Raw genomic sequence first — 24,272 nt, 5'->3', positions numbered from 1 at the left:
CAGAAATACCAACATCTCCTGTCTTTCCCATCAAACTCACCTCCCAGTTCTCTCCACTACCATATTCGGGTTTCCAGTTCTGAAACTGCTTTCCTGCAGGACTGCAAAAGCCCTCTTCTCATGACCTACAGACAGACTGACCCCACACCATCATCCTACACCTGCCAGACACTCTTCACGGTAAGATCCGATCACCCCCTTGCCCCCAATTCTCTACAGCTTCCTGCCATTTCCCATCTCTAAGCAATGTGTCTCTTCTCCACTTCCTCAGACGGTCTCAAACATGGTTTCCTCTGCGGAATGAACGGCCTCTTGCCCCTCCTTCACCTCCCAACTCCTGCTTCTCTAAAATTCTGCTCAACCCCCCCCCCCCGAAACTTCCCGGACCCTCCCTGACCTCCGCTCCCCCTACACTGGTCTAAGTTCCTTGCCGCCAGCGAACCCCGTCTTCTCCTCTCTGCAAGGACCCTGGAGCCCCAGTTCAGGACGGCCCAGACATGGCTGGCGGGAAAGGCACACAAGTTCGGAGCCGCGAGGGCTGAGGTCAGAGGACGCCCCTCTGGGGACGACCACACCAGCTGTGTGGCCGGGCAGCCGAGAAGAGAGGCCCCGGAATCGGCACACGTCTCTGGAGGGGAGCGGAGGGTCAGGATGGCGCCAAAGAGGAGGAAGCAAGGCGCAGAGCTGTAGGGGTCCGGCGGCCAGGGAGTGAGGTGACAGGGACGGAGAGGGCCGGGAGGGGAGAGGCGGTGGGCGGCGAGCGTCCCAGGCACCCGCAGCGGGGCGGCGCGGCTGCGGGCGGGCAGGGCCGCGGAGGGCTCGGACCCGGGCCCAGGGACCCGCGACGGGGCTCACGGCCGGGGCCGCCGCGACGGCGCAGACCCGCGAGCGCAGCGCGCCGAGCCGAGCCGAGCCCGGCAGGCCGAGAACGGCCCCAGACGGCGCCGGTCCCCCAGGCCCGGCCCTACCTAGAGACGCGCCAGCTCAGCCGGAGACGCGGCCGCACCACCCTCGGCCCAGCCGCAGCCGTCTGCGCACTTCCGCTTCCGCTCCGAGGCTTCCGCTCGCGGGGCCGCCCCGCGCGGGGGGCGGGGCCTGCGCGGTCGGGCCCCGAGGCGCCGGGGAGGCGAGCTGCGCAGGCGCCACGCCGGTTGCCTCGGAAACCGCGCGGTGCTTCCGAGGTCGGGGTCGCACGGTCCCGCGGCCGCTCGCGGGCGTCGGCGGGGCGCAGCCTCTTCGCCCTCCTTCCCGGCGGTGCTGCGCTGGCGGCGGGAGGGTGGTTTGAGGTCGGCTGGCCCGGCGTGTTCGCCTGCGGGCGGGTGGGGGCCGACGGTGACCCGGAGCCCCTGGCGCCGGTTTTTCGGGGGCCCAGGGGAGCGCCGCGGCCGGCTCGGGGGAGGGTCGGGCTCGCCTGGAGCGCGGCTGTCCGGAAGGCCGTGGGCGGTTCCCGCGCTGTCCGAAAGCGGAGCGCTCTGCGGAACCTTCCCGAAGTCCGCACGGTGCAAAGCGAAGACCTGCCTTCGTGTGGTCCTGGCTTTTTTCGTGTAGACGAAAATCCTCTGCGGATCTCTTGGGGTCAGCGTTCCTCAAATGGAAGTGGGGTAGCAAACGTTACCATCTCCGAACGTGCCCATTTCCATCTGAGGCATGGGGAGGGGTGGTGGGAATACGGAAGGGGATGTGTGACCCTGGGCGAGTTTCTTAAGGTCTGTACCCTCCGCTTCCTCGCCCGGGAAGTTGGGACAATAATGGGACTTCCCAGGCAGTGCTTAGAAAGGCTGTAGCAGAGCGCTTGGCCCGTAGTAAGCACTTCGTACATTTTGGCCATTTGTTGGATTGCTGCTGTGGTGATGATCATAATTATCCTCCAGTCCACGTTTTTTACTGGGCAGGTTTTCCAGTCTGAATGGAGTGGCGAGAGTGGTGGGGATGAGCAAGGACAGGGGCAAAAGCATGCGGCTTTGGAGAAATTTCGGTGACTGTAATGGAGTCATGAGGAAGTGGTGGCAGATAAAACTGGATGGTGAGCAGGAGCGCCTGGTCAGGCAGTGTCTCCGCCTCATGTTAACGAGCTTGGACTCTGCTTGTAAGCCACCATATCGACTTTATTTCTAAAACTGCTTTTAGACATGCACCCTTAGGCTCAGATGCCAGGCAGTCCAGATTATACCCACCGCCTGGTCCTCTAGCTGCAGCGACACCCTTTGCCCTCACTGGTAGCCAAGTGTGATGGCAGAAGAAGAGCCTTTAAACCAATCTATTTTTAAGTAAATTACTGACCAAGTAAAATTACTAATAATACCAGTTTATTTAAGCTGCATCTCAAAACCTGTCTGTACACACAACATATCTCAGTAGAGTTGCTGTAAGCACCAGGGAGCGAGAGGCTTCAGTTGAAGTAAAATGACCAAATAGTGTTCTCTTCAGAGTCTCTTCCAAAGAGACTTAACCAAAGCATTACCAAGTTGAAGTGACAGCACATATATAGTTTTGGGAAGGAGTCTTTCTGCCCAGCACACAAGGCTCTCCTTTCCTGTTGACTTTTTTTTTTTTTTTTTTTTTTGAGTAAAATCAACGGTGCTCAGCACCTACTACTGGTTGGGTACCACACCAAGAAGGGTGTGAAGTGGTCTCTAATCTTCAGGAGCACACATTGCGGTAGGGAAGAAAGATGAACATACATTAAATATTAGGAAACAAGTGAAACGTCGTGTAAAGTCTATAGCATTGGACGAAGAAGGCAGCAAGGAGCTAGCGTATGAACTGAGCCTGGAAGGAAGTGGGATCTCAGACAATTAGAAGAGGAAGGTCTTGCAGGCAGAAGGAGCACCTAGGAAACAAACGGAGGTTGGAACTGAGGTGGTGCAAGGGGCAGGCAGGGACACCACTTACAGGCTGTGCTGAGCCAGACTGAGGAGGCAGAGGGCAACAGGCCAAACAAAAGCCCTCCCTGACTGCTTGGGTGAGTCCCACCACTTGGCAGGCTTACCTACCTCATAGAGCTTTCGATAAGCATCTCTGCCTCCCTCCGAAATAGATACACATGACTAAGGATCAACAGACATTTAAGGAAGACAGAAAAAAAGGAGAAAACAAACTAGGAAAAAAAAATACTAAAAACATGATCTGCAGTCTCTGAAGATAATATATTCATCAGAGAAACAGAGAGGGGTATATAAAAGAACATTCCAAAAATAAGAGCTCTTGAAAATTATACAAGAAATGATAAACTTAAAAAGTGTTTAAAGTTAAAATATAAATCTGATGGTACCTCTCAGATATTAGAATAAAAAGAATAAGAGATCGAGAGAGATGAAACATAAGAAAATTAGAAGATTAAAGTTTGACATGTGAAAAATAGGAATCACAAGAAAGAACAGAGAAAATGAAGAAGAAATTACTCAAGAAGTAATTAAAGAAAACTTCCCAGACCTAAGAGACATGTTCTCAGATTGAAAAGGTTGCCAGTGGACTCCGGGAATCAAACGGAGGGTCACAGAAGGGAGGGGGTGCAGGGATGGGTAACTGGGTGATGGGCAATAAGGAGGGCACATGTGGGGATGAGCGCCAGTGAACTCCGGGAACCCAACTGAGGGTTTCAGAGGAGAGGGGGTGGGGGGAGGGGGTAACCGGGTGATGGGTTAGGGTTAGGGCACGTGTGGTGATGAGCACTGAGTGTTCTACACAACAAATGAATTGTTGAACACTATATCAAAAACTAATGATGTACTATATGCTGGCTAATTGAACATAATAAATAAATAAATAAATAAGAAATAAAGAAAAGTGTTGCCAAATGCCCAGCACAATGAACCTAAAATGATCCACACTAAGGCACATCATGAGATTTCAGGACACCAGGATTAAAGAAAAGATCTTAAACATTTCCATAGAGAAAAATAAAAAGGTCACATTTAAAGTTTTGGAATTCAGAAGGGCATGGGACTTCTCAACAGAATCCCAGGAAGCTGAAATTCAATGGAGATTTAACTTCAAAATTCTGAAGAAAATAATTCTAAAGTGGAATTCTCTCAATCAAAATATTAGTTAAGTGTGAGGGTAGAATAAAGATATATTGAGGTATGCAGCTCAAAAATATTATCTACCAAATACTTTATTCAGAAACCTGCTGAAGGATACTCTCTAAAACCAAGAAGTCAAGAAAGAGGAATATTTAGGACTTGGGTAGCAGGGAATCCAAGTGAGGAGAGAGGAGAGGAGTCCTAGCTAGAGACCATTTAAATTGGAGCAGGAGGCCTCCCAGAGACATAATTCCTAGAAGGTGAGCCCCATGGAATATCTGATGTGTCTGAATATTTTAAAAGAAGATCTTTGGAGTTTGGTGATGGTAAGCAATAGGTACATAGAAAAGTCAACAAGCAAATAAATTAGGCAGTTGTTGAATCCAGTAAAGACAAAAAACTGTACAAAAAAGAAAATGTAATCACAGCATATGCCTCAGCTATGAATAATTACATAGTTTTAATAAGGTAAATACAGAATGGTAATTTAATATAAATGGATACTCTAATTACTTTTTGAAAAAATGGGAGGTAAACTTATATGTGTTCGTAAAAGTGTGTGTGTAGGAAATCTGGTGGAAGAGCTAAATCTTCATCTGCTAGAGCTGGGCAGTCCATGGACAATATATGCAGGTGAAAAAGACAGGCATAGCATTAGAGACTCTTTTTTAAGAAATATAAGAGTAGGGATGCCTGGGTGACTCAGTTGGTTAAGCATCCACCTTCAGCTCAGGTCATGATCCTGGGGTCCTGGGATCAAGTCCCACAGGCTCCCCGCTCAGTGGGGAGCCTGCTTCTCCCTCTTTCCCTAGCCCTGCTGGTGCTCTCTCCTGCTACCGCTCTCTGTCAAATAAATAAATAAAATCTTTTAAAAAAAGAAATATGAGAGTAAATTTTTAAAAAAATAGCTAAGAGTTAAGTTAGAGGAAGGAACTGAAAATGGGAATGCTTGGTGTGGGCAATTGCTATTTTTAAAAATAAATCTAAAAAAAATAAATCTAGAAATAACATTTGAATTTTAAAAATCTGTATTACTTTGATAAAAGGAAAACATCTTAACTTCAAGTTTTAAAAATTTGTTAAGTAACTAGTACAAGTGGTAGTAAGTGGCACAATTATTATTCAAATTCAAATCTGTCTAAATTCTACAGGCTTTTAAAAATTTTTTTACAACCACAGTGCACAACAGTGAAAGAAAGGAGAAGCCAAAGATTCTTTTGCAGGTCCCTTTCCCAAGGCACTAGAAGAAAAGCTGAACATGGGTATCAGTGTAACAGAAGCAAAAAAGTTATGTGTGATTATTCACGTCCTTTCCCCACCTCCCACTTGACACCACACATAAACGCTTCCCATGCCCTATTGTGCACATCAGACATCAGCTTGAGGGGCGCCTGGGTGGCTCACTTATGCGTCCGACTCTTGGTTTTGGCTCAGGTCATTATCTCGGGGTCATGTGAGATGGAACCCCGCGTCAGGCTCCCTGCTTGGGATTCTCTCTCTCCCTCTGCCCCTTCTGCCCCTCTCTCAAAGAAAGAAAGAAGGAAGGAAGGAAAGAAAGAAAGAGAGAGAGAACAGACATCAGTTTGGGGGAGAATCTAAAAATGGGATGGCAGATTTATGTAAAAGAGAAAAATAGGAAAGGAAAGAAGAAAAAAGAAACCATAGGTTGAAAGTAGGGAGAAGGGAATTAAGGGAGAGTAATATGTTAAAGAGAAAGACTTCACATCAACTGTGAGAAAGAGAAGAAACATGGAGCATGAAATGAGTTTGGGAAGGACGGGACTAGGGCAGGTTTCTCTTGGTAACAAATAGCCTTCAAAATTTATTTGGAGTTAGTTTTAATTTTACTTGAATGCTGGACTGAATTTCTTTGAATGCCACAACCACATGGGTTGATGTGTTGTTGTTTTTTTTTAAGATTTTATTTATTTGAGAGAGAGTGAGAAAGAGAGCACTAGAGAGAGAGAAAGAGAGCACTAGAGAGAGAAAGCAAGCACAAGTGGGGAGCAGAGGGAGAGGGAGAAGCAGGTTCCCCTCTAAGCAGGAAGCCTGATACGGGGCTTGATCCAGGACCCCGGGATCATGACTTGAGCTGAAGACAGACGCCCAACTGACCGAGTCACTCAGGTGCCCCGGGCTGATGTGGTTTTATTTGAATAATAATTCACCATCCAAAAATTGGAAAAGAAAAAACCCACAACCATAACAGCATACTGACTCCTACATGGTTGATCCACCTTAAATATTACCAAAGTGTTTTATTGCTGGTAAAAATGGCATACAGAAAGAAAATTTGCCTCTTCCTCTGCTGGTCATCATTATGTTCACTTGTGAATTGTGGGCCCCAGCGGCCTTCCTGCAGTCGTGGAAGGGAGCTAACCAGCATTTAGGTCAACAACCTGAAAACAGTGGAGCAGAAAGATGGAGGGCTCCTTGTGCCTGGACAGTGTGGTTGAGCCAAAAATGAACTAACACTGAGACTACTCCTCTTACTTCTATTTGAAGATACCCTTTCCTTTCCTTATAGGTAAGACTGTTGAATTAGGATTTCCTGTTACTTGCTGCTGGAAGTATCCTGTTTCAGCTTGCCCATGAAGGGGTAATTCCTACAGAACTTGTCCTTCCACTTTAAACAACTAGAAAACTAGACAAAATATATGAAATTACTATTTTCAGACAGTAGAAACAGGAAGTGGAGGATGGAGATTCCTGAAGGAAGGAAAACAAGCCCTGTGACTACCCTGATTTTCTGCCTAGATCAGCAAAGAAAATCAGTGAGACAAAAGCCTGGTTCTTTGATGAGGTCAATGAAACGGGTGAACTGATAGCCGTGTTGACCACAACAAAGGAGAAGACAGAGATCACCCATACTAACGATGGAAGATGGGACCACAGATTTTACTTACACTGAAGGGTTAAAAGGAGACTATTGGAACAACTTTAGATAAGATGGACAACTTCCTTGAACCAAACAAATTACTGAGGCTGACCAAAGAAGAAATAGAAAATCTGAGGGACGCCTGGGTGGCTCAGTGGGTTAAGCGACTGCCTTCGGCTGGGGTCATGATCCCGGGGTCCTGGGATGGAGTCCCACATCAGGCTTCTTGTTCAGCGGGGAGCCTGCTTTTCCCTCCTCTGCTCCCCCTGCTGTGCTCTCTCTCTGTCAAATAAATAAAATCTTAAAAAAAAAAAAAGAAAATCTGAGTAACCCTATTATTTATTAAACCATATATTTATTTGTTAAATTGAATTTCCAGGTAAAAACCTTCCAACAAAGAAAACTCCTGACCCATGCAGCCTCGCTGGTGAATTCTATCAAACATTTAGGGAAGACATATTAATCCTATACAAACTCTTTCTGAAAATAAAAGACTTCTCTGTTCACTGTGTAAGGCATACAGTGGCAGAAAGCAGGTCTAACGTGACTTTGGACCTCTAGCCCCTAAGGCAGGTGAGTGCATGAATGAATAAATGAGTAAAGGCCATGTGCTTTGGGCAAGTTGGTCTGACTATGGCCCCAGCCCTGAACAGTGATTTCCATAAGCCAGTCTCGGTTTTCCCATTTGCCTTGACTGTGGTTGGTTCAGTGGTGGCCTTTGACTTAGTTCTAGCCACTGAGAAATGAAGGTGGTGGTGGGTCATTCCTAACACACACTGGGCCCTTAACAACCTGAAAACAGCTGTATTTCTTGCCTCGATAAACCTACTAATGTAAATAGGAACAGTTCCAACTACCATTAAGAGAAAGCAAAAGTTTGTTACTATTCCTAAAAAAAATCCAGACTCACCAATCATGCCCCTCCATACCTACCAGCAACAAATAGCATACATTTTGAAAGCACTTTGCACTTATTAGTTATTAGTGATAATGATTGATAAACAGCCACCGCCCTGTTCCCATTTTCCTAAAAGAAAATAGTATTTTGAAAGCAAACCTTGATGGAGCGCCAGTGCTGTCCCCATTCTGTTTCCTGGGAGGTGGCACAGGGGAGGGACTAATAATTTAAAGGTGCGCAGGGAGGAAAAGCAAGGAATGCAGCTCAAGAAAGCATGCCTTACATTTTGAGATTAAGAAATGTGCTGATATGAAGGTGAAAAGACATTTGCCTAAATTTGTCCCCTCTTTTTTTTCTCCGATACTTAGGCTGTTTATTGGGGTCCCTTTCTCTCCAGCCCATTTGCTGGAGTAGGGCTTTGCAAAGCCGGTCTCCTAGCAGCCGAGTGCAGAAGGCCCATTCGTATTACAATGGACGGGAAGGAAAGAAAGAGCTTGGTCTGTTTAAACTGCCTCTGTCTTCATTCACAGCCTGATGTCCGTCTGCATTGTGACACCCACAATAGCACTAAAGGACTCATTGTGGCAGAAAACAAATCAAAACAGAATAAGGGATGCTAAGATAAAAGAGTCATGCAACAAAATTGCTTAAAAAATCTAAGTCTTACATCTGAGATTTATGTTACCTTTTGGCTGTGTGGCCTATTGACCGGTGTTTATAATAACCACTAGAGTTTAATAAACAAAAAGATAAATGGGGACTTCATGTACATTTTTAAGGGCGCTTCCACAGAAAGGGTGGGTATGCTGGGTTGGATTGGAAGCTGTTTAATAATTATCGTTCTTTGTTTGCACAACATTTGGGGAACCACACTCCACACTTTGTGTTTATTTTCCTTCTGATAAACATACCCAAGCTATGCCCATGTGGCCCAACAGCGTCCCCCACACAGTCGCTCTCACCCACCCCCCACCCCCTGCCCGAACCAACATCAGATGTTGCGAGAACCCACGCCCAGTTCAGCAGGCAACAGGTGGAAGGTTGAATAGCTTCACACGTTTTTCGGGAGAGGGGGTGGGGAAAAAGAGGAAAAAAAAAAAAAGGAGGGCGGGAGGGCAGGCTTTTGGGAGCCGATTTAAGGATTAGATCAGATGTTATTGCTAGTGAAAAATTAAACAGCCCGGTGCTCTGGGGAGTGCAGATTAATATATTTAGTGACTGTGCGCACAAAGGCTGCTCATTGTGGCCACGTCTGAATGCCTGTGAATAGGATGGAACATATGCGGCCTGTCACCGCAGGTGCCCACATCTGTTCTTCCCCGGGCAGATGCTCACAGAAAAGGGGAGGTGGGGAGGCCGGGGAAGGACAGCGTGCTCGACCGAAAGCTGCGCCTCGCCCAGGGCTCCTCGGCCGCGGCCCGGGCTGCGCGGGTCCGGCGGCGACGCTCGGTGCCGAGGGCCAGGGCCGCGCCACGTTTCCGGGCGGCTCCGTTTTAGAGCCTTGGGGCGCGGGGCCGAGCCCCCGCGCGCCCCCGCCCCCGCCGGCCGGGTGATTGACGGGCCGCCCCAGGGACCAGGCGACAGGTGCCTGAGACCTCCCCGGGCGGGGGCGCGTCCTGGGAGAGTAAGGCCTGGGGAAAGGCCCTGCCGAAAGGCGCCCCTCGACGCCTTTTCTTCCCCTCCTCATTGTCTGCAAAGTCCTAGGCTGCAGTTTCCAGGTGGGACGCCTGGGCCCGGGACCGAGCATTAATGCAGGTGACAGGGAGCTGCCTGCCTTCCCGGCCTGGCCCCGCTTCCCGGCGTCCGCGTCTGGGATCCCAGGGCCGCACCCCTCCGCGAGTGCACAAAGGGCGCGCCAAGGCCCCGCTGCAGGCCCCGTGGTCCCCGCCAACCCTCGGGTGGCCGCAAGGGCCCCTCCCCGGCTGCAGGGACGCGGCTGGCGTGGAACCGTCCCAAAGTCGACCTGGGTCCGCGGGGTGGCCCTGCGCCCCCTCGCGCCGCACCTGCCGCTGGCTCGGGGTGGGGGTGGGGGTGACGTCCATGCCCGCCTGGCGCTTGCGACCCCGCACAGACACTGCTTGGAACAAGCGCCCGGCCCGGCGTCGCCACCACCTCCGGGAAGCCCTCCGGCACTGCGCCAACGTCCGGCACAGCCCCTCCCGGGCCCCAGCCCCCCGCCCGGTCCTGGCGCGCTCAATCGCTGCAAAGTTCTGAGGGGCCACTCGGGGCGGGCGCGCGGCGGCGGGAGCAGCTGCGCGGTCATCCGATCCGGGACAAAGGCGTGCCCGCCGGTGCTGGGCCAGGTAAACACGCGCTTTGTCATGGAGATGAGCGCGGGACAGCCCGAGCAGATGATCCGCGGGTTCGGGAAGCGGCGGCCGCGGCCCAGGGCGGGGGAGGGGAGCGGCGCGGGGGGTGGGGACCCGTCATCTGCGCCGGGGCCGCCAGCTGAGCACGCGACTCGCCCTTTCTCATGCAAATCAGCACATGCCTTTGCAACTTGCTGCAGACCTGCGGCCTCCACCCGCCGCCCCCGCGCCCGCGGAGGTGGGGTGTCCCCCGTGCGCGGCACCCCGACAACCAAAGGAAACAAACCAACCACGTGGGGTTGGAACATTCCTTCCTTTCCGCGCCACGGCCGCCAGCCCCATTAGAAAAGAAAGGTTATATGACACGCCATGACCCTGCCCCACAGGGAAAACCGGGCCACCGTCCCACTCCTGGGGTCTCCAGCGGCCCAGCCTGCGCTTAGAAGCGAAAGCTTTCGGAGAAACTGTCAGGGCCATTGCTTCTCCCGCTGGGCTCTGTCCTCCTGCCACTCCCCCCACCCCGCCCCACATGAACCTGGGGCCCGTAGCTGCTGTCCTGGCTGTCTGTGGGGCCAGCTCCGCTTTGAGGGGGCTGCCGCCAAGGAGGTCGGAAGAGGCTATGGGATGGGGCCTCACCGGGTTTGAGGTGTGGTGTTTATTCCCCAGCAACAGGGAAGCCTCCAGTGTCTAAATGTAAGCCAGCTCTGCGCCCACGCCCCCTTCTTTTTCCCTGCTGAATGGTGGCTTAGCTCAGCGTGTATCTTCAACTAGAGAGATCCACACATAACTCCATCAAGTCTAAACAAATCTGTGCAGACACTGGGGTCAGTGTGTGTCTTGTAAATGTTCACATATCTCTGGGATGCAGTCCTCAAGATAGCTTAAGAAGTAAGAAGTAAATATCCATAATAGCTACACCATACAGATAGAGGTTTACTGTAGATCTCTGGAAGAGCTTCCTATACTCACAGCAAGCTGGTCAATTCCCCTGCAATTTTAACCACTTTGGGATTCCCAAACTGTTGTGGGAGGTTGTGGAATAAGTCAGAGGGATGAAAGGTACAGGACAGGGAATATAGTCAATGATACTGTAATAGCACAGTATGATTAAAAAAAAAAAAAAAGATTCCCAACCTGTGACTGATGGAGAAGGGGTGGTAGCTAGGATGTATTGGTGGAGGATGTGATACTGATTAATAAACATGTTTTAGGCCTCCTCCCCCTCCCCCCCTTCTTCTTCAGGTAACCTGGCATGTTTGATCAACACCAGATTTGCTGCTTGGAAGTTTTTTATTTTGTAGTTCAGAACAAGGACCTTAATTCTTCTTAGGAATTAGAGAACCTCTCTGTTGGGTATACAGTATTCAGTTGGTCTAAGAAAACACAAACACCGCTCCAGTCTCCAGACTTGTTTACACAGAAAACTGAACCTGTGGCTAGCTTAGAGTCTTCAGCCTCTTCTGGGCATTGTTTTTTGCAATCTGCCCTGACCCTCCTCCCTCTACCCACAACCCCACCCCACACATACCTTGAGAATAGAACCTTTCTTTGGGCAAAGGGGATTGAATCAGGTTTGGGTGACCCCAGTATTTGGTCACACCACTACCGAGGATGTGCATATTTAAATTTATAAAATTTATAAAATGAAGGCTGTGAGCTTTTATTCCCAAATGGCTTAATAAAAGTGGGGAAAACAATCAGGGTCTCCAGTAAACAGAGCTTATCTGTACCTATTGTGGCTATGGTTCTGATCATACAACCTGAGCCCACCCTAGCCACTGGGGTTATTTAGGCTATGAGCTATGCAAGCCTGGCAAAAATAAAACACCACCACCAGGCGGCAAATCTCTCTGTCCTCTCCTGTGTCTGATGGATTGGGTGCCTTCTAAGCCCTAATGAGCCTCACTTTGTACAGTAAATTTGCTGAGAAATCAAAAAGTATTTAAAAAAAAGTTTCCTGCTTTTTCCTAATGAGAAAGGTGAGGATTTATGGTGTGCAGGGAGGAGGGAATCTGGCTGCTAGGGCCAACGTGGAGGCAAGCCTTTTAACATACTCTAGCTTAAGCTCCCTCCTGCATTTAGGGGGTTCAGAGTGCTTCGTTGCGGGAGTATAGAGACATGCAGTTAGGGAGTGAAAAAACGCCATTTGGTTCGGAGCAGATGGCTGGCTAGGGGGCTGATGGCGTCTAAAGGCGTGTCATCCCCCTTCAGCCTGAATCCCTAAGGGCTCCCCTTGTCTTCCCAATCAATGAAAATTAAAGTGCAAAGAAAGGATGAATAGTTGGACCTCGAGTCTCTCCTTTGTTCATCTCAGCTACTGGTGTGCAGGAGTTAAACTACAACAGGCCCCTACAGAAACACAGAAGTTAAACAGTCTCCCGTTAGCTCAGCTTTGAAAGGGAGAGGGGGAGAGGGACCAGCATGAGGTGGGGGAAGAGGGAGAGGGAGAGAGAGAGAGAGAGAGGGAACGGGAGAGAGAAGGAGGAGGAGGAGAAGGAGAGGAGAAGGAGAAGGATGATGATAAGCAGGAGGAGAGAAGAGAAGAGGGGAGGAAGAAAGAAGAGGAAAGAACAGGAGGAGGAGGAAAGAGAAGAAAAGGGCTTTCTGCTTGATTTCCCCAATACAGAATCGCGTGGCATAAATTAAGTTGGAAAAGAATGAACGCTTTGGGCAGGATTCTGATGGATTTTACGATGCCTTTCAGTTCCGCTTTGCCGCTGTAATCGAGAAATCTGTGCCACGTCAATTTAACAAATACTTGATACTGAGGGGGGTTTGTTAAAGATTTGGGGCAAGTCTTTTCCCCCCAAGGTTTAAGCCCTTACGCGTGGAACTTTTTATTTCCAGTTTTCTAAACAGGCATTCAAATGAGACTGTTTCCCACTTCCATTTTCTAATTAAAAGGTTCCTGAAATTTCATTTCTTACTGAAATCTACTCTTGGTCTCAGAGGCACAGAGGATTTAGAGCTCACATTCCTTTCTTCTTTTGTGGCTCCTCTGCTCCTGGAACCCTCTCACCTCCCCCCATCTCTCTCCCTCTCTCTCTCTCTCTCTCTCTCTCTCACACACACACACACACACCAGCTTCTATGCTGTACAGAGCAAAGTTCTCAGAAATTAGCTTTCAGAGGAAACATGGACGTAGTGAAAAAAGGATGCTGACACTAGGTGGCAAGATTAAATTAGGATTCATGCTGACCCAGCCCTGTGGGGATGTAGCACATCCTTACAAAGTCTGCAAAGGGTGGCCACACTGGGATTGCCACCATCCTGGGGGTGCAGTACCTTTGAAGTCTCCATTTGTTTTGAACCAAACAGTAGGGGGTTCTGGTGGAGTCCAAGCCTGCCTTTCTCACGTCACCCTGCACATTACTTTCGACCAATTCTTTGCTTCTCTATGAGACAGCAGTGGAAAATCTAAAGTGTACAGATCTGTCAATCCAGAAACTCTACAGGTATATGTGAGCCAAAGATTCAAGGTTCTTGTTGCCTAACAGCCAGAGGGATGGCCATGGTTGACTTCACCAAGTGATTTTTAGGTTGCTGTTTACAGTGGTTTTATTTGGCATTTTCCCTCTTCCTGTGCATGACATTGATACTGTGTGATCTCCACACCTGCTGCAATGAAAATCACATTTTGCCAGGACGGTGCCAGCTCCCACCAATAAGGTGGCTTTAGCACACCTGTAGCGAGGCCATTGTGGCCAGGCACCCTGGGGCTGTGCCACAGAGTGACATCTACTCCAACAGTCACACCTTCCGTCCTAATGAAGCTGCCATAGGTGTTGGGGGAGGTTGAGGAAGAGCAGACAGGGTTGGGAAAGAGACCTCGAAGTGTGCCCAGCGTAAAGCTGGATGGCAGAGTAGGAGTCTATGCCCCACCTTAATTCTGCATTGAGCCCAAAAGCATGAGAGCAATTTAGATAATTCATTGTGTGATACGTGTGTTCTCAGCCCTCCCAATAAACTCATTTCCCTTTAAAAAAATGAAAACAAAAGTTCTAGTGTCTGATGGACGTGTAAAAACCTAATAAGGTGATGGTTGTGTAAAGATTTCGGGTTGGGGGGGCCGGGCTGGAGGGTCTTTAGAACATGTGCCGGACATTGTTGTAGAGGCCGCGGCGCGCGCGGAGGGGAGCTCTTTCTCTCGGCATTGTGCGGGGAGCAGGTGCGGTCTGCATTACCATACAGCTGAGCGCACAAAGAGCCACTGATTCAGCCTCGCACAATAACAGAGTGCCTTAATGACAGCCACGCGAACGACACACACCAAACTCACTTTTTACCAAGCGGAGGGAGGCCGAGGGGGGAATACCCAGGAGAGAGGGGCTGGACACCCAGGAAAGGTGGTGGTGGCCGAGAATCACTCCGGGAAGGACGTGTGTGTGTGTATGCGGGGCAGGGTGGGGGGGACTAGTCTGAGGCGTCGGGATCGGGATCTCCCTGCTGGGGGTGGGGGTGGGGGAATCGCTTCCCGGACCCCGCCCCCACCAGCGGCCTCGGACCGATGCAGGGACACCGTGGGCGCGGGGACTCCGGGGTGCCCGGGGGCGCCGCGCTCACCCCCAGCCCTGCCCTGCATGCGGGCTCTGCGCTCCCGCACGCAGAGTCGCGGTCCTCGGCCGGTGAGGGCTTGTCGGTGTCACACCTTCCCAAACTTCCCAAAACTGCCGCTGCGCTCGCCACCCTCTGCCCTCTGCTCGCGCCGCCCCTTTCCTACCGTGCCCCCGGCCCCCGCCCCCCGAGGCTCCTCCGGAGGAAGAGGCTGCCTTGGAGAAGGGGCTGCCCCGGCGCCCCAAACCCTGGGACCCGGCCCGCGCGGGGAGACGGCGGGCGGACGCCGCGGCAGCCCGGAGAGTTTCCCAGGCCGCGTCCGGCGGCTCCAGGCGGGCTGCACTCGGCGGGGCTGGAGGCGCAGCGCCGCCCCCGCGCGTCCCCGCGCGTCCCCGCGTGTCCCCGCGGGCCTCTGCGAGCCTGCGGCCGGCGGGAGAGCCAAGGGGCCGGGGCGGTGGCCCCCGCCTCGCGAGCGGAGAGGATTCTTGCGGCGAACATTTTGCAGGAATGTAAATGAGCGCGTTTTGTGTGGTGCGGAGGAAGGCGGGGGGCTGGGGGCGGGGGCAGAGGAGGGCCGGGGGCGGGGAGGTGTGGGGGCGGGGAGGAGGTTGCACATTTTACAGCTCACTGACCATTTGGCGATCCATTGAGAGGAGGGTTTGGAAAAGTGGCTCCTTTGTGACAGCTCTCGCCAGATTGGGGGGCTGCTCATTTGCATCTCATTAGCCATGCGGGCGGCCGGCCGGATATAAGGGCAGCCGGCGCCGGCGAGCGCAGACCTCGGCGCGCACCCGCGGAGAGCGGCCGGGCCGAGCGCGCAGAGGACGCGTAGCCGTGGCGCAGCGCCTCCGCCCGCCGCCCGCCACCCTGCGCTCGGACCCCGTGCTGTTTACGTGGATGGCACCGGCTGGGTTCTGCGGACAGACGCGAGGCTCCGCGGGGGCGCAGGGGACACGAGTTCAGGACGCTCCCGGGACGGCCGCCGCCGCCGCCGCCGAGTGACAAGGGCCCGAGCCGCAGGGCGCGCCGCGCACACCCGCCGCCGCCGGGCGTCCCTGCGCGCGCTCCGCTGGGGCCCCGGGATTATCGCCTCGCCGGTGGGATTTCCAGACCGCGGCTTTCTAATCGGACTCGGAGGAAGCCTCGGCAGCTCTTTGGGAATTAAGCTGAATATCTGGACGCTTTCTCTCTCCCTTTTTTTTTTCCTTCAAAGAAGCTGGAGACAAAATCAGGAAGCGGGAGACCCTTACCTACTCGTGGATTGGAAGAAGGAGGAGGAAAACCGAAAGTTGCGCTCCACTAGTCATCTCTCCCAGGGAGCCTTTTTTCTCGTGCATCCCCAGAGTTTCCGTCACCACCGAAGGGCGGATCTACAGAACCGCAGCCTCCGAAGGAGAGGCGAGGTCTTGAAGAAAGAAGTCCTGAGTATCCCAGCCTGGGGCCGAGCGGCGGCGCTTTTCTGCCCACGCTTCTTGGGGCACGGCCACCCCCTTGCACTCCCTGCCGTTCAAGGACGAGAAAGGGGGCACAGAAGATTGGGCGAGTCCAGCGGTGCACCATGGGCCGTCGGTGCGCCGTAGCCCTCGCCGTTGTGTCAGCCCTGCTGTGTCAGGTAAGTTGTGAGGTCGGGGCTCCGGGGCCCTGCTGTCAGGTAGGTTGTCAGCGGGGGTACCCCGGAGGGGACCCGGGGCGCCGGCCGCGCGCGGGAGAGCGGTGGAGAGCAGGGCCAGCGACGCAAGCTGTCACCCCGAAAGCGAACCCCGGAGCGCGGGCTCCGCGCGCCCTCACGTCCCGTCCCCCCCCCCCCCAGGTCTGGAGCTCCGGGGTGTTCGAGCTGAAGCTGCAGGAGTTCGTCAACAAGAAGGGGCTGCTGGGAAACCGCAACTGCTGCCGCGGGGGCGCGGGGCCGCCGCCGTGCGCCTGCAGGACCTTCTTCCGCGTGTGCCTCAAGCACTACCAGGCCAGCGTGTCTCCCGAGCCGCCCTGCACCTACGGCAGCGCTGTCACGCCGGTGCTGGGCGTCGACTCCTTCAGCCTGCCCGATGGAGCCGGCGCCGACCCCGCCTTTAGCAACCCCATCCGTTTCCCCTTCGGCTTCACCTGGCCGGTGAGCGCTGCACCTGGGGGGCGGTGCGGGGAGGAGCGGGAGGAGCGGGCGGTGGGTCGGCCCCGCGCCAGGCCTGGTGGTGGCCGCACCGTGCGGGGCGCCGGAGGCGTCCGCAGAGGGGTCGGCCAGGGCAGGTGGGCGCCGCGGTCTGCAGGGCGGCGGCAGAAGGGGCCAGGCCCGGAGCCTTGCCTCCACGCCCGGAATGCCCCTCAGGCGGCAGAAGAGTGACATCCGGTGTGCCGTGAGGCTGAGGACCTGGGACGTTCCGGGACCCGGCCTCGGTAGCTAGCCCCCAAGTCGAATGAGCCCCTTCACGTGGGCGAGTTCTCGCTTCCCTGTCCCTAGACGGGCTGGGTGTCGAGCTAGCCTGCTAGCCTGACAACCCCTAGCCCTCTCTGCGTAGTCCCCCACTCCCCAAGACTGACGACAACCCCCTCCAGCCCTTTGCTCCTGCGCAGCCTTTTTTCTTTTCTTTTCTTTCTTTTTTTTTTTAAACGTGATATCCTGTACTAACAGGCTGAAAAAACACGTCAGGAAACCACTCTGTAAAAAGTTCTTCCATTTCCTTAAGGAAAGTGAAAACAGGCAAGAGTTGTACAGAGACCCTCCTCTGGACACACTGCACACACAGATCTGCACGGGAGGCCCTTAATGACTTGGTTGTCCCCAGTTGCCTCAGTTTTGGTTTTGTTTTTTAACATTTCTGCTTTATCTTATGTCTCCCCCCACCTTTCTTCCAGGGCACCTTTTCCCTGATCATTGAGGCGCTCCACACAGATTCTCCTGATGACCTCACAACAGGTAAAAACAAACCAAAAACCCCCAAACTACTAACTGCTTCCCCAGTTAGTATGTATTTGATTTCCTATCTCCACCAGAAACAAGCTCCTATACCTTTCATTCCGCAAAGTCCTGCATGAGGTTCAGGATGGAGGATCTTTGGCCTCCTGCCCCTGCATTACACATCAGTTCCGCTCCCCCAGTGGCCCCAGCCTCTGGGTTCTTAGTAGGAACCAATGGGAGCATCCTCTTCCTACAGAAAACCCAGAAAGACTCATCAGCCGCCTGGCCACGCAGAGGCATCTGACTGTGGGTGAGGAGTGGTCTCAGGACCTGCACAGCAGCGGCCGAACAGACCTCAAGTACTCCTACCGCTTTGTGTGTGATGAGCATTACTACGGGGAGGGCTGCTCTGTCTTCTGCCGGCCCCGAGATGATGCCTTTGGCCACTTCACCTGCGGGGAGAGAGGGGAGAAAGTCTGCAACCCTGGCTGGAAAGGCCAGTATTGCACTGAACGTGAGTTCCTGCTTCCCTGCCCTGACCCACTTCCAGGCAGGAGTTCCCGGGCAGTGGGGGAGTGTTCTGTGAGCTGCTGGGATCCTGGGACTTCAGCGCTGCAATACAGCTCTGGTGGGGAAACCGAGGCCAGAGAGCTGGAGAAACTTGCTAAGACCTCACAGCTAGCCAGTGGCAGGGCTGGGGTCAACTCAGACATTTTAACTTCCGCTATGGGAAGCTGCCTTTCTTAATCAGGGAGGATTTTGGAGACAGGGCCAGGGGTCAGGAAGTAAGCCTGAGGGAGAGGGAGGGGAGGAAGGAAGGGAGGAACAGAGAGGAGAGTTTGTGTGTGTAGGGACATGCTTTAAAAAACCAGTTCTCTTTGCTGTGACAGTGTCTTGTTGGAAAAGTGCTTCATTTTCTCTCCAGAGTTGGTGTGCTTGGCCTCTTCGAAAAGTGAGCATATTTGCAAATATTCTGTGTGATGCACACACATCGTTACTGACATTTTCACTCGTGGGGTCTGTGGACAGGAGAGAATGTGTGTTGAGGCCTGGGTCTGCCAGGGCTGCATGGGGAGGGGCCCACCTGCCAGTGTTGGGCACTGTGCCCATCTGCTTGGGTGGGTGCTCACACAGCACCCTGCCTGGCAGAGAAATACCTTCACAAAAATGAAATAGGCCCTGCCTGCCCCATTATTTGGTATTCTCCAGGCAGGCAGGGTGGCTGCCCAGGCTGCAGGAAGCCAGGCCCTAGAGTGGAGGAGGCTTGCGAGGTTTCTGCTGGCTCCTGGACCCGGTTCAGGTTTGTAGGCCTCTCTCCAGCCTGCTGAAGCTTCAAACACCTAGGTATCAGGTTTCCTTCTAGTCAGGGGTGGAGTGGGTCCTGGGACTCCCCAGACACCCTTAGGAATTTTCCTTGTCCTGCCCTGTAGCAGGTGAGCCTCCAGTCCCTCTTGGTAGGGACTTGCCTGGGAGGTGCAGTTTCTCAGTTTTGATCCGTGCCTGGGGTGAGGGTAGGTCTTCACATTCAGCGTCATTGTTTTGAGCTCCGCCTGGGCCTGAGCGGGCTCTGTAGTCTCACAAACTTGCGGAGCAGCTTGTTGATGAGTTTCACAACCCAGTGAAGGAAGCCAGCTCAACCTCAGCCCCCACCCCCGCGGGGACCTCTGGCCTGCCTGCTGCCTTGCGTCCGTGCTCCCCTCCCTCCTCTTCTTCGCTGCGGGGTAGCCATAAACTTAAACTTTTTCCTTCTTATTCAAACACTGGAGTCTCTCCCCGCCCCCAGCTCGCGCGTGCCATCGATTAGATCTCTCCGGGGATAGGCGGCCAGAACGCACGCCAGCTCCCATTGGTGGAAAGGGCGCGCGGGGGCGCGCGCGCGTGTGTGTCTGTGTGTGCGTGTGTGTCTGTGCGCGCGCGCGCGTGTCTGTGTGTGCGTGTGTGCGTGCGCGCGCGCGCGTGTGTACACGCCGGGGGTGTGGGGGCGCGAGGGGGCGGGGGAGGCGGTATTGTTGCACTAGGGCAGCTGCCGGGGGAGCGGAGACAATGGAGCAGCTGTCTTGCCCTGGTACTCTGCATACCAGCTGTCCACCCTTATCTACACACACACTTTCTGGGTATTAAGAGGTGGAGCTTTGTGCATAGAATTGGGAAGTGGGGGAGGAGGAGGGGAAGGACTTCTGACCCTCTCAGAAGAAAAGGGGATGGGGTGGGGGTGGGGGCTTCCGTGCTCTTTTGTCCTGGAGCCACGGTGTTAAGGAGAATGCTCATCCCGGGGCTGAGTCCGCAGTTTCTGGGCAGCACCTTCAGTACTCCGCAGACGGAGATGAACTCGGCTGGGTTTGCCAGTTGAACTGCACAAGTTTTGTCTCACCCACGTGTGGCAGCCACCCCTGCGATGTTGGGGAGCCACTTGGGGTGGGGCTTGACCCTTTGTGCTCCCTTTGCTTGCAGCAATCTGCTTGCCAGGATGTGATGAGCAGCATGGGTTTTGTGACAAGCCAGGGGAATGCAAGTAAGTGTGCAAAAGTGCTTTTTCCCTCTCACACCCAGAATACTTGTAGCCTAGCGCTGGTCAGACTAGCTGACTGGCTGGGCTGGAGCTGTTACTCTGGTGTTTCTCCTTAGTATATGGATCGAAACATGTAGGGTCGTGGGGTGTCAGCCACCTAAGCTCCTCAGGGGATTTGGGAACTTACGCGTAGCAGTTTGCGAGGAACTGACCTAGAAAGTGAGTCCACTTCAGGGGTTCTCAAATGCTTGGGCATATTAGGACCACCTGGGGAGCCCCTGGAAAGGCTGTCCCAGGGCCCTCATACCCAGAAGTCAGACCCTCCGAGGCTTCGGCGTGTTGGAAAGCCCCCAAGGAGACGCCAGCGTTCTGCCTCGCTTGGGAGCCAGCAGCGTTGCTGCTGCTGGAAGACGGTGCCTCGTGAGTCGGTGGTGCGTCACTGTGAGCCCGGGGGCCAGTGTCCGCCTGACCATCCTGCTGCCTTCCTAGGTGCAGAGTGGGCTGGCAGAGCCGCTACTGTGACCAATGCATCCGGTACCCAGGCTGTCTCCACGGCACCTGTCAGCAGCCTTGGCAGTGTAACTGCCAGGAGGGCTGGGGCGGCCTCTTCTGCAACCAGGGTGAGCCCCTCTCCCCATCTGGCAGCCCTGGGCTTCCCTGGCTTCATCGAGGACTCTGAGTTTAACCCTGGACTTGCCCTCCCCTCCTGTCTCTGCCCCGTGCAGACCTGAACTACTGCACACATCACAAGCCCTGCAGGAACGGAGCCACCTGCACTAACACAGGCCAGGGCAGCTACACCTGCTCTTGCCGGCCTGGGTACTCAGGGGCCAACTGCGAGACAGAGATCGATGAGTGTGGCACCAGCCCCTGCAGGAACGGAGGCAGCTGCACGGTGAGTCCGGCCATAGTGGGCCCTCCTGCTGAACGGGGGCCTGGGTTTGATATGGACGATGTGGGCCTCCCGGAGCAACGTTTGAGAGCTCTTTCTCTTCTCCACGACACAGGATCTTGAGAATAGCTACTCTTGCACCTGCCCGCCTGGCTTCTACGGCAGAATCTGTGAGCTCAGCGCCATGGCGTGTGCCGACGGCCCTTGCTTCAACGGGGGGCGGTGCTCAGACAACCCCGAGGGAGGCTACACCTGTCGCTGCCCGGTGGGCTTCTCTGGCTTCAACTGTGAGAAGAAGGTGGATCCCTGCAGCTCTTCACCCTGTTCTAATGGTAGGAGGGCAGCCCCGTCCGCTCTGAGACTTTGTCAAGTGGTCAGCACTGATAAGAACGCATTAGAAAGCACATGCGTTTACTTTCAAACCGAGCACTTCATTTTGCAAGCTACCCTGAGTTTATGGAGGCTTTCAACTAAACAGTCAGAAACTCTTCACAGAAATTTTACCCTTGAGCCTGGAGATGCTCAGGGAGCAAGAAAGGCAGGCAAGAGTGTGGATTCTCACATTCTGCGGGGAAAGCCTGAGGCCGAGAGGTGAGATGACTTGTCAAGGTCATACAGCACCTCAGGTGCCCGAGTCTGGGCCATAACTCAGTACATCGTGCTCCAATGGCAACCCAGCCTCTCTGTTTTTGGAGGGAAGCCCGGCTCGGCTCTGTTACCCAAACATCGCCGTCTGGTGTGTCTGTGTGTGCGGAAGTGTGGTCTGTTGACGGGCCCCCTGCGACTGTGTGAGTGGGTAGAGGAGCGAAGCTGGGCCCCAGACAGGCTGGGCCACGATAATTGATGGAGGAGAATCACTGTAGCTTTGCTTTCCACGTGCTGTACGGAAGGCGTGGCAGTCCTGCGCGGTTGAGCTTTGCCTCCCGTCTGTTTCTATCCACGGAACCAACAGAAACGCCGGACGCTTTATTTTTAGAGGCAGAGTGGTGGAGGTTTAGCCGACTTGGCTTTGGAAAGACAGAGGTCTCTCCCACTCCCTCCTTTCTTCCTCTTTCTTTCTGTTTTCAACCCTGCTCTTCTCACTAACTGTGGAGCCGTGGGCAAGCACATCAGCCTCACTCAGGCTCCGTTTCCTCATCGGCATACGGGGCCTTTTGTGGGATGTTGTGAAGGTGAGTGCGGTAATTCAGCCAAAACATCGTGCGCAGCGCTGGCGAAACGTGACTGCTCAAGAGATGCTAGCTGTCCCAGTCACCGTTTCTTGAGCTAGACCAGACGCCTCCCCCGGGCTTGTGTTTGAAGTAGCGACCACCCCGTTCAGGCCACAGGCGGGCTGGCTTGTCTTGCATCTCTGGGGTGTGACGCAGGGGCAGACACGGATGTGTCCTGTGTTTCAGGTGCACAGTGTGTGGACCTTGGCGACGCTTACCTGTGCCGCTGCCAGGCTGGCTTCTCCGGGAGGCACTGTGAAGACAACGTGGACGATTGTGCCTCCTCCCCATGTGCCAACGGGGGCACCTGCCGGGACGGTGTGAATGAGTACTCCTGCACCTGTCCCCCGGGCTACATAGGCAGGAACTGCAGTGCCCCCGTCAGCAGGTGTGAGCACGCGCCCTGCCACAATGGGGCCACCTGCCACGAGAGGGACCGGCGCTACCTGTGTGAGTGTGCCCGGGGCTACGGGGGCCCCAACTGCCAGTTCCTGCTGCCGGAGCCCCCCCCCGGCCCGGTGGTGGTGGATCTCACCGAGAAGTACGTGGAGGGCCAGGCTGGGCCCTTCCCATGGGTGGCCGTCTGTGCGGGCGTGGTGCTGGTCCTCATGCTGCTGCTGGGCTGCGCCGCCGTGGTGGTCTGTGGGCGGCTCCGGCTGCAGAAGGACCGGCCCCCTGCGGAGCCCTGCCGTGGGGAGACAGAGACCATGAACAACCTGGCCAACTGCCAGCGTGAGAAGGACATCTCCGTTAGCGTCCTTGGCACCACGCAGATCAAGAACACCAACAAGAAAGTCGACTTCCACGGGGACCACGGGGCTGATAAGAACGGCCTCAAGGCCCGCTACCCTGCTGTGGATTATAACCTGGTGCAGGACCTCAAGGGTGACGCTGCCGCCGCCGTCAGGGACCCTCACAGCAAGCGGGACACCAAGTGCCAGGCCCAGGGCTCTGCAGGGGAGGAGAAGAGTGCCCCAACGCTCAGGGGGTGCGTGCGGTGGGCCGGGAGGGCCGCGTGGGAAGGCCCGCCTGGGAGGGCGCCCAACGCTCGGGGTGCGGCGGGCTGGGCAGGAGGGCCCGCGGGCATCCTTTCCCCGGTGCTGGTCATTTTCAGAACTGTTTTCACATGCTTATCGTGGTTCTCTTTTCTTTTCCTTCTAGTGGAGAAGCATCTGAAAGAAAGAGGCCGGACTCTGTGTATTCTACTTCAAAAGACACAAAGTACCAGTCAGTGTATGTCATCTCCGAGGAGAAGGATGAGTGTGTCATAGCGACTGAGGTCAGTGTGCATGGCGAGGGACTGTGGCTCTCTGGGGCTGGTCGGGACGGAAGCGGGTGGAGAAGTCAGAGGATGCTGACCCCTCCCTGGAACTAACTTCCCGTTCTGTCTCGTGGGCCCCTCCAGGTGTAAAATGGAAGTGATATGGCAAAATTCCCGTTTCTCTTAAAAATAAATAAAATTCCAAGGATATATGCCCCAATGGATGCTGCTTGAAAGAGGAAAGGGAGACCCACGGACTGCTGCTGAGAACCGATTCGGATGGAGCCGGTTCCCTCCCGGAGGTCGGCCGGGGACGCGGCGCGGGCTGCAGCTCGGCAGCGTCCAAGGGGGCCTGTTGCACTGCCTTTTAGGATGTTTCCATTGCACTATGGACAGTTGCTTTTTAAAAAATATATATTTAAATGAATGGACATAATTACTGCATAAGAAGCATGCACTGCCTGAAGTGTATATCTTGGATTCTGATGAGCCAGTCTTTTCTTGAATTAGAATCACAAACACTGCCTTTATCGTTCTTTTTGATACTAAAATGTGTTTTTTCTAGGTGGAAAAAATGTGTGTTATTTTTTTGGACTTGTAAAAATATTTTTCATGATATCTGTAAAGCTTGAGTATTTTGTGATGTTCATTTTTTATAATTTAAATTTTTGGTAAATATGTACAAAGGCACTTCGGGTCTATGTGACTATATTTTTTTGTATATAAATGTATTTATGGAATATTGTGCAAATGTTATTTGAGTTTTTTACTGTTTTGTTAATGAAGAAAATCCTTTTTAAAATATTTTTCCAAAATAAATATTATGAATGACAACGAGAGGTGTATT

At 53.7% G+C, this 24,272-nt stretch overlaps 2 protein-coding genes across 4 annotated transcripts in view; one reads left to right on the top strand and one right to left on the bottom strand.

The window, feature by feature from the left end:
- The window catches only part of FAM120B (family with sequence similarity 120 member B), a 122,114-nt gene extending 121,017 nt beyond the window's left edge, over nucleotides 1-1,097 (bottom strand). Inside the window, exon 1 of one of the 3 annotated variants that reach the window (XM_054505652.2) lies at nucleotides 969-1,097. The gene's annotated coding sequence lies outside the window, so the exon portion shown is untranslated. Of the gene's footprint in view, nucleotides 1-40; nucleotides 176-968 lie in introns of those variants that run through there. The other 2 variants (XM_064598377.1, XM_064598379.1) reach the window with 2 other exon arrangements.
- DLL1 (delta like canonical Notch ligand 1) lies at nucleotides 45-24,259 on the top strand. Its single transcript, XM_045865919.3, has 12 exons — nucleotides 45-180; nucleotides 15,876-16,274; nucleotides 16,473-16,769; nucleotides 17,510-17,570; nucleotides 17,809-18,066; nucleotides 20,004-20,064; nucleotides 20,551-20,681; nucleotides 20,787-20,956; nucleotides 21,069-21,285; nucleotides 22,351-23,152; nucleotides 23,326-23,443; nucleotides 23,570-24,259. The coding sequence occupies exons 2-12, from the start codon at nucleotides 16,221-16,223 to the stop codon at nucleotides 23,573-23,575; spliced, it is 2,175 nt and encodes a 724-aa protein (XP_045721875.1). The 5' UTR covers nucleotides 45-180; nucleotides 15,876-16,220; the 3' UTR covers nucleotides 23,576-24,259.
- Nucleotides 24,260-24,272: the final 13 nt, after the last annotated feature.

Source organism: Mirounga angustirostris, unplaced genomic scaffold, assembly GCF_029215605.1.
Source record: "Mirounga angustirostris isolate CCGP_5_RB_7025 unplaced genomic scaffold, mMirAng1.0.hap1 SCAF_8, whole genome shotgun sequence".
Lineage (NCBI taxonomy): Eukaryota > Metazoa > Chordata > Mammalia > Carnivora > Phocidae > Mirounga > Mirounga angustirostris.
The sequence above is the reverse complement of the archived record's forward strand: the minus strand, read 5'-3'. Positions and strand labels throughout refer to the sequence as shown.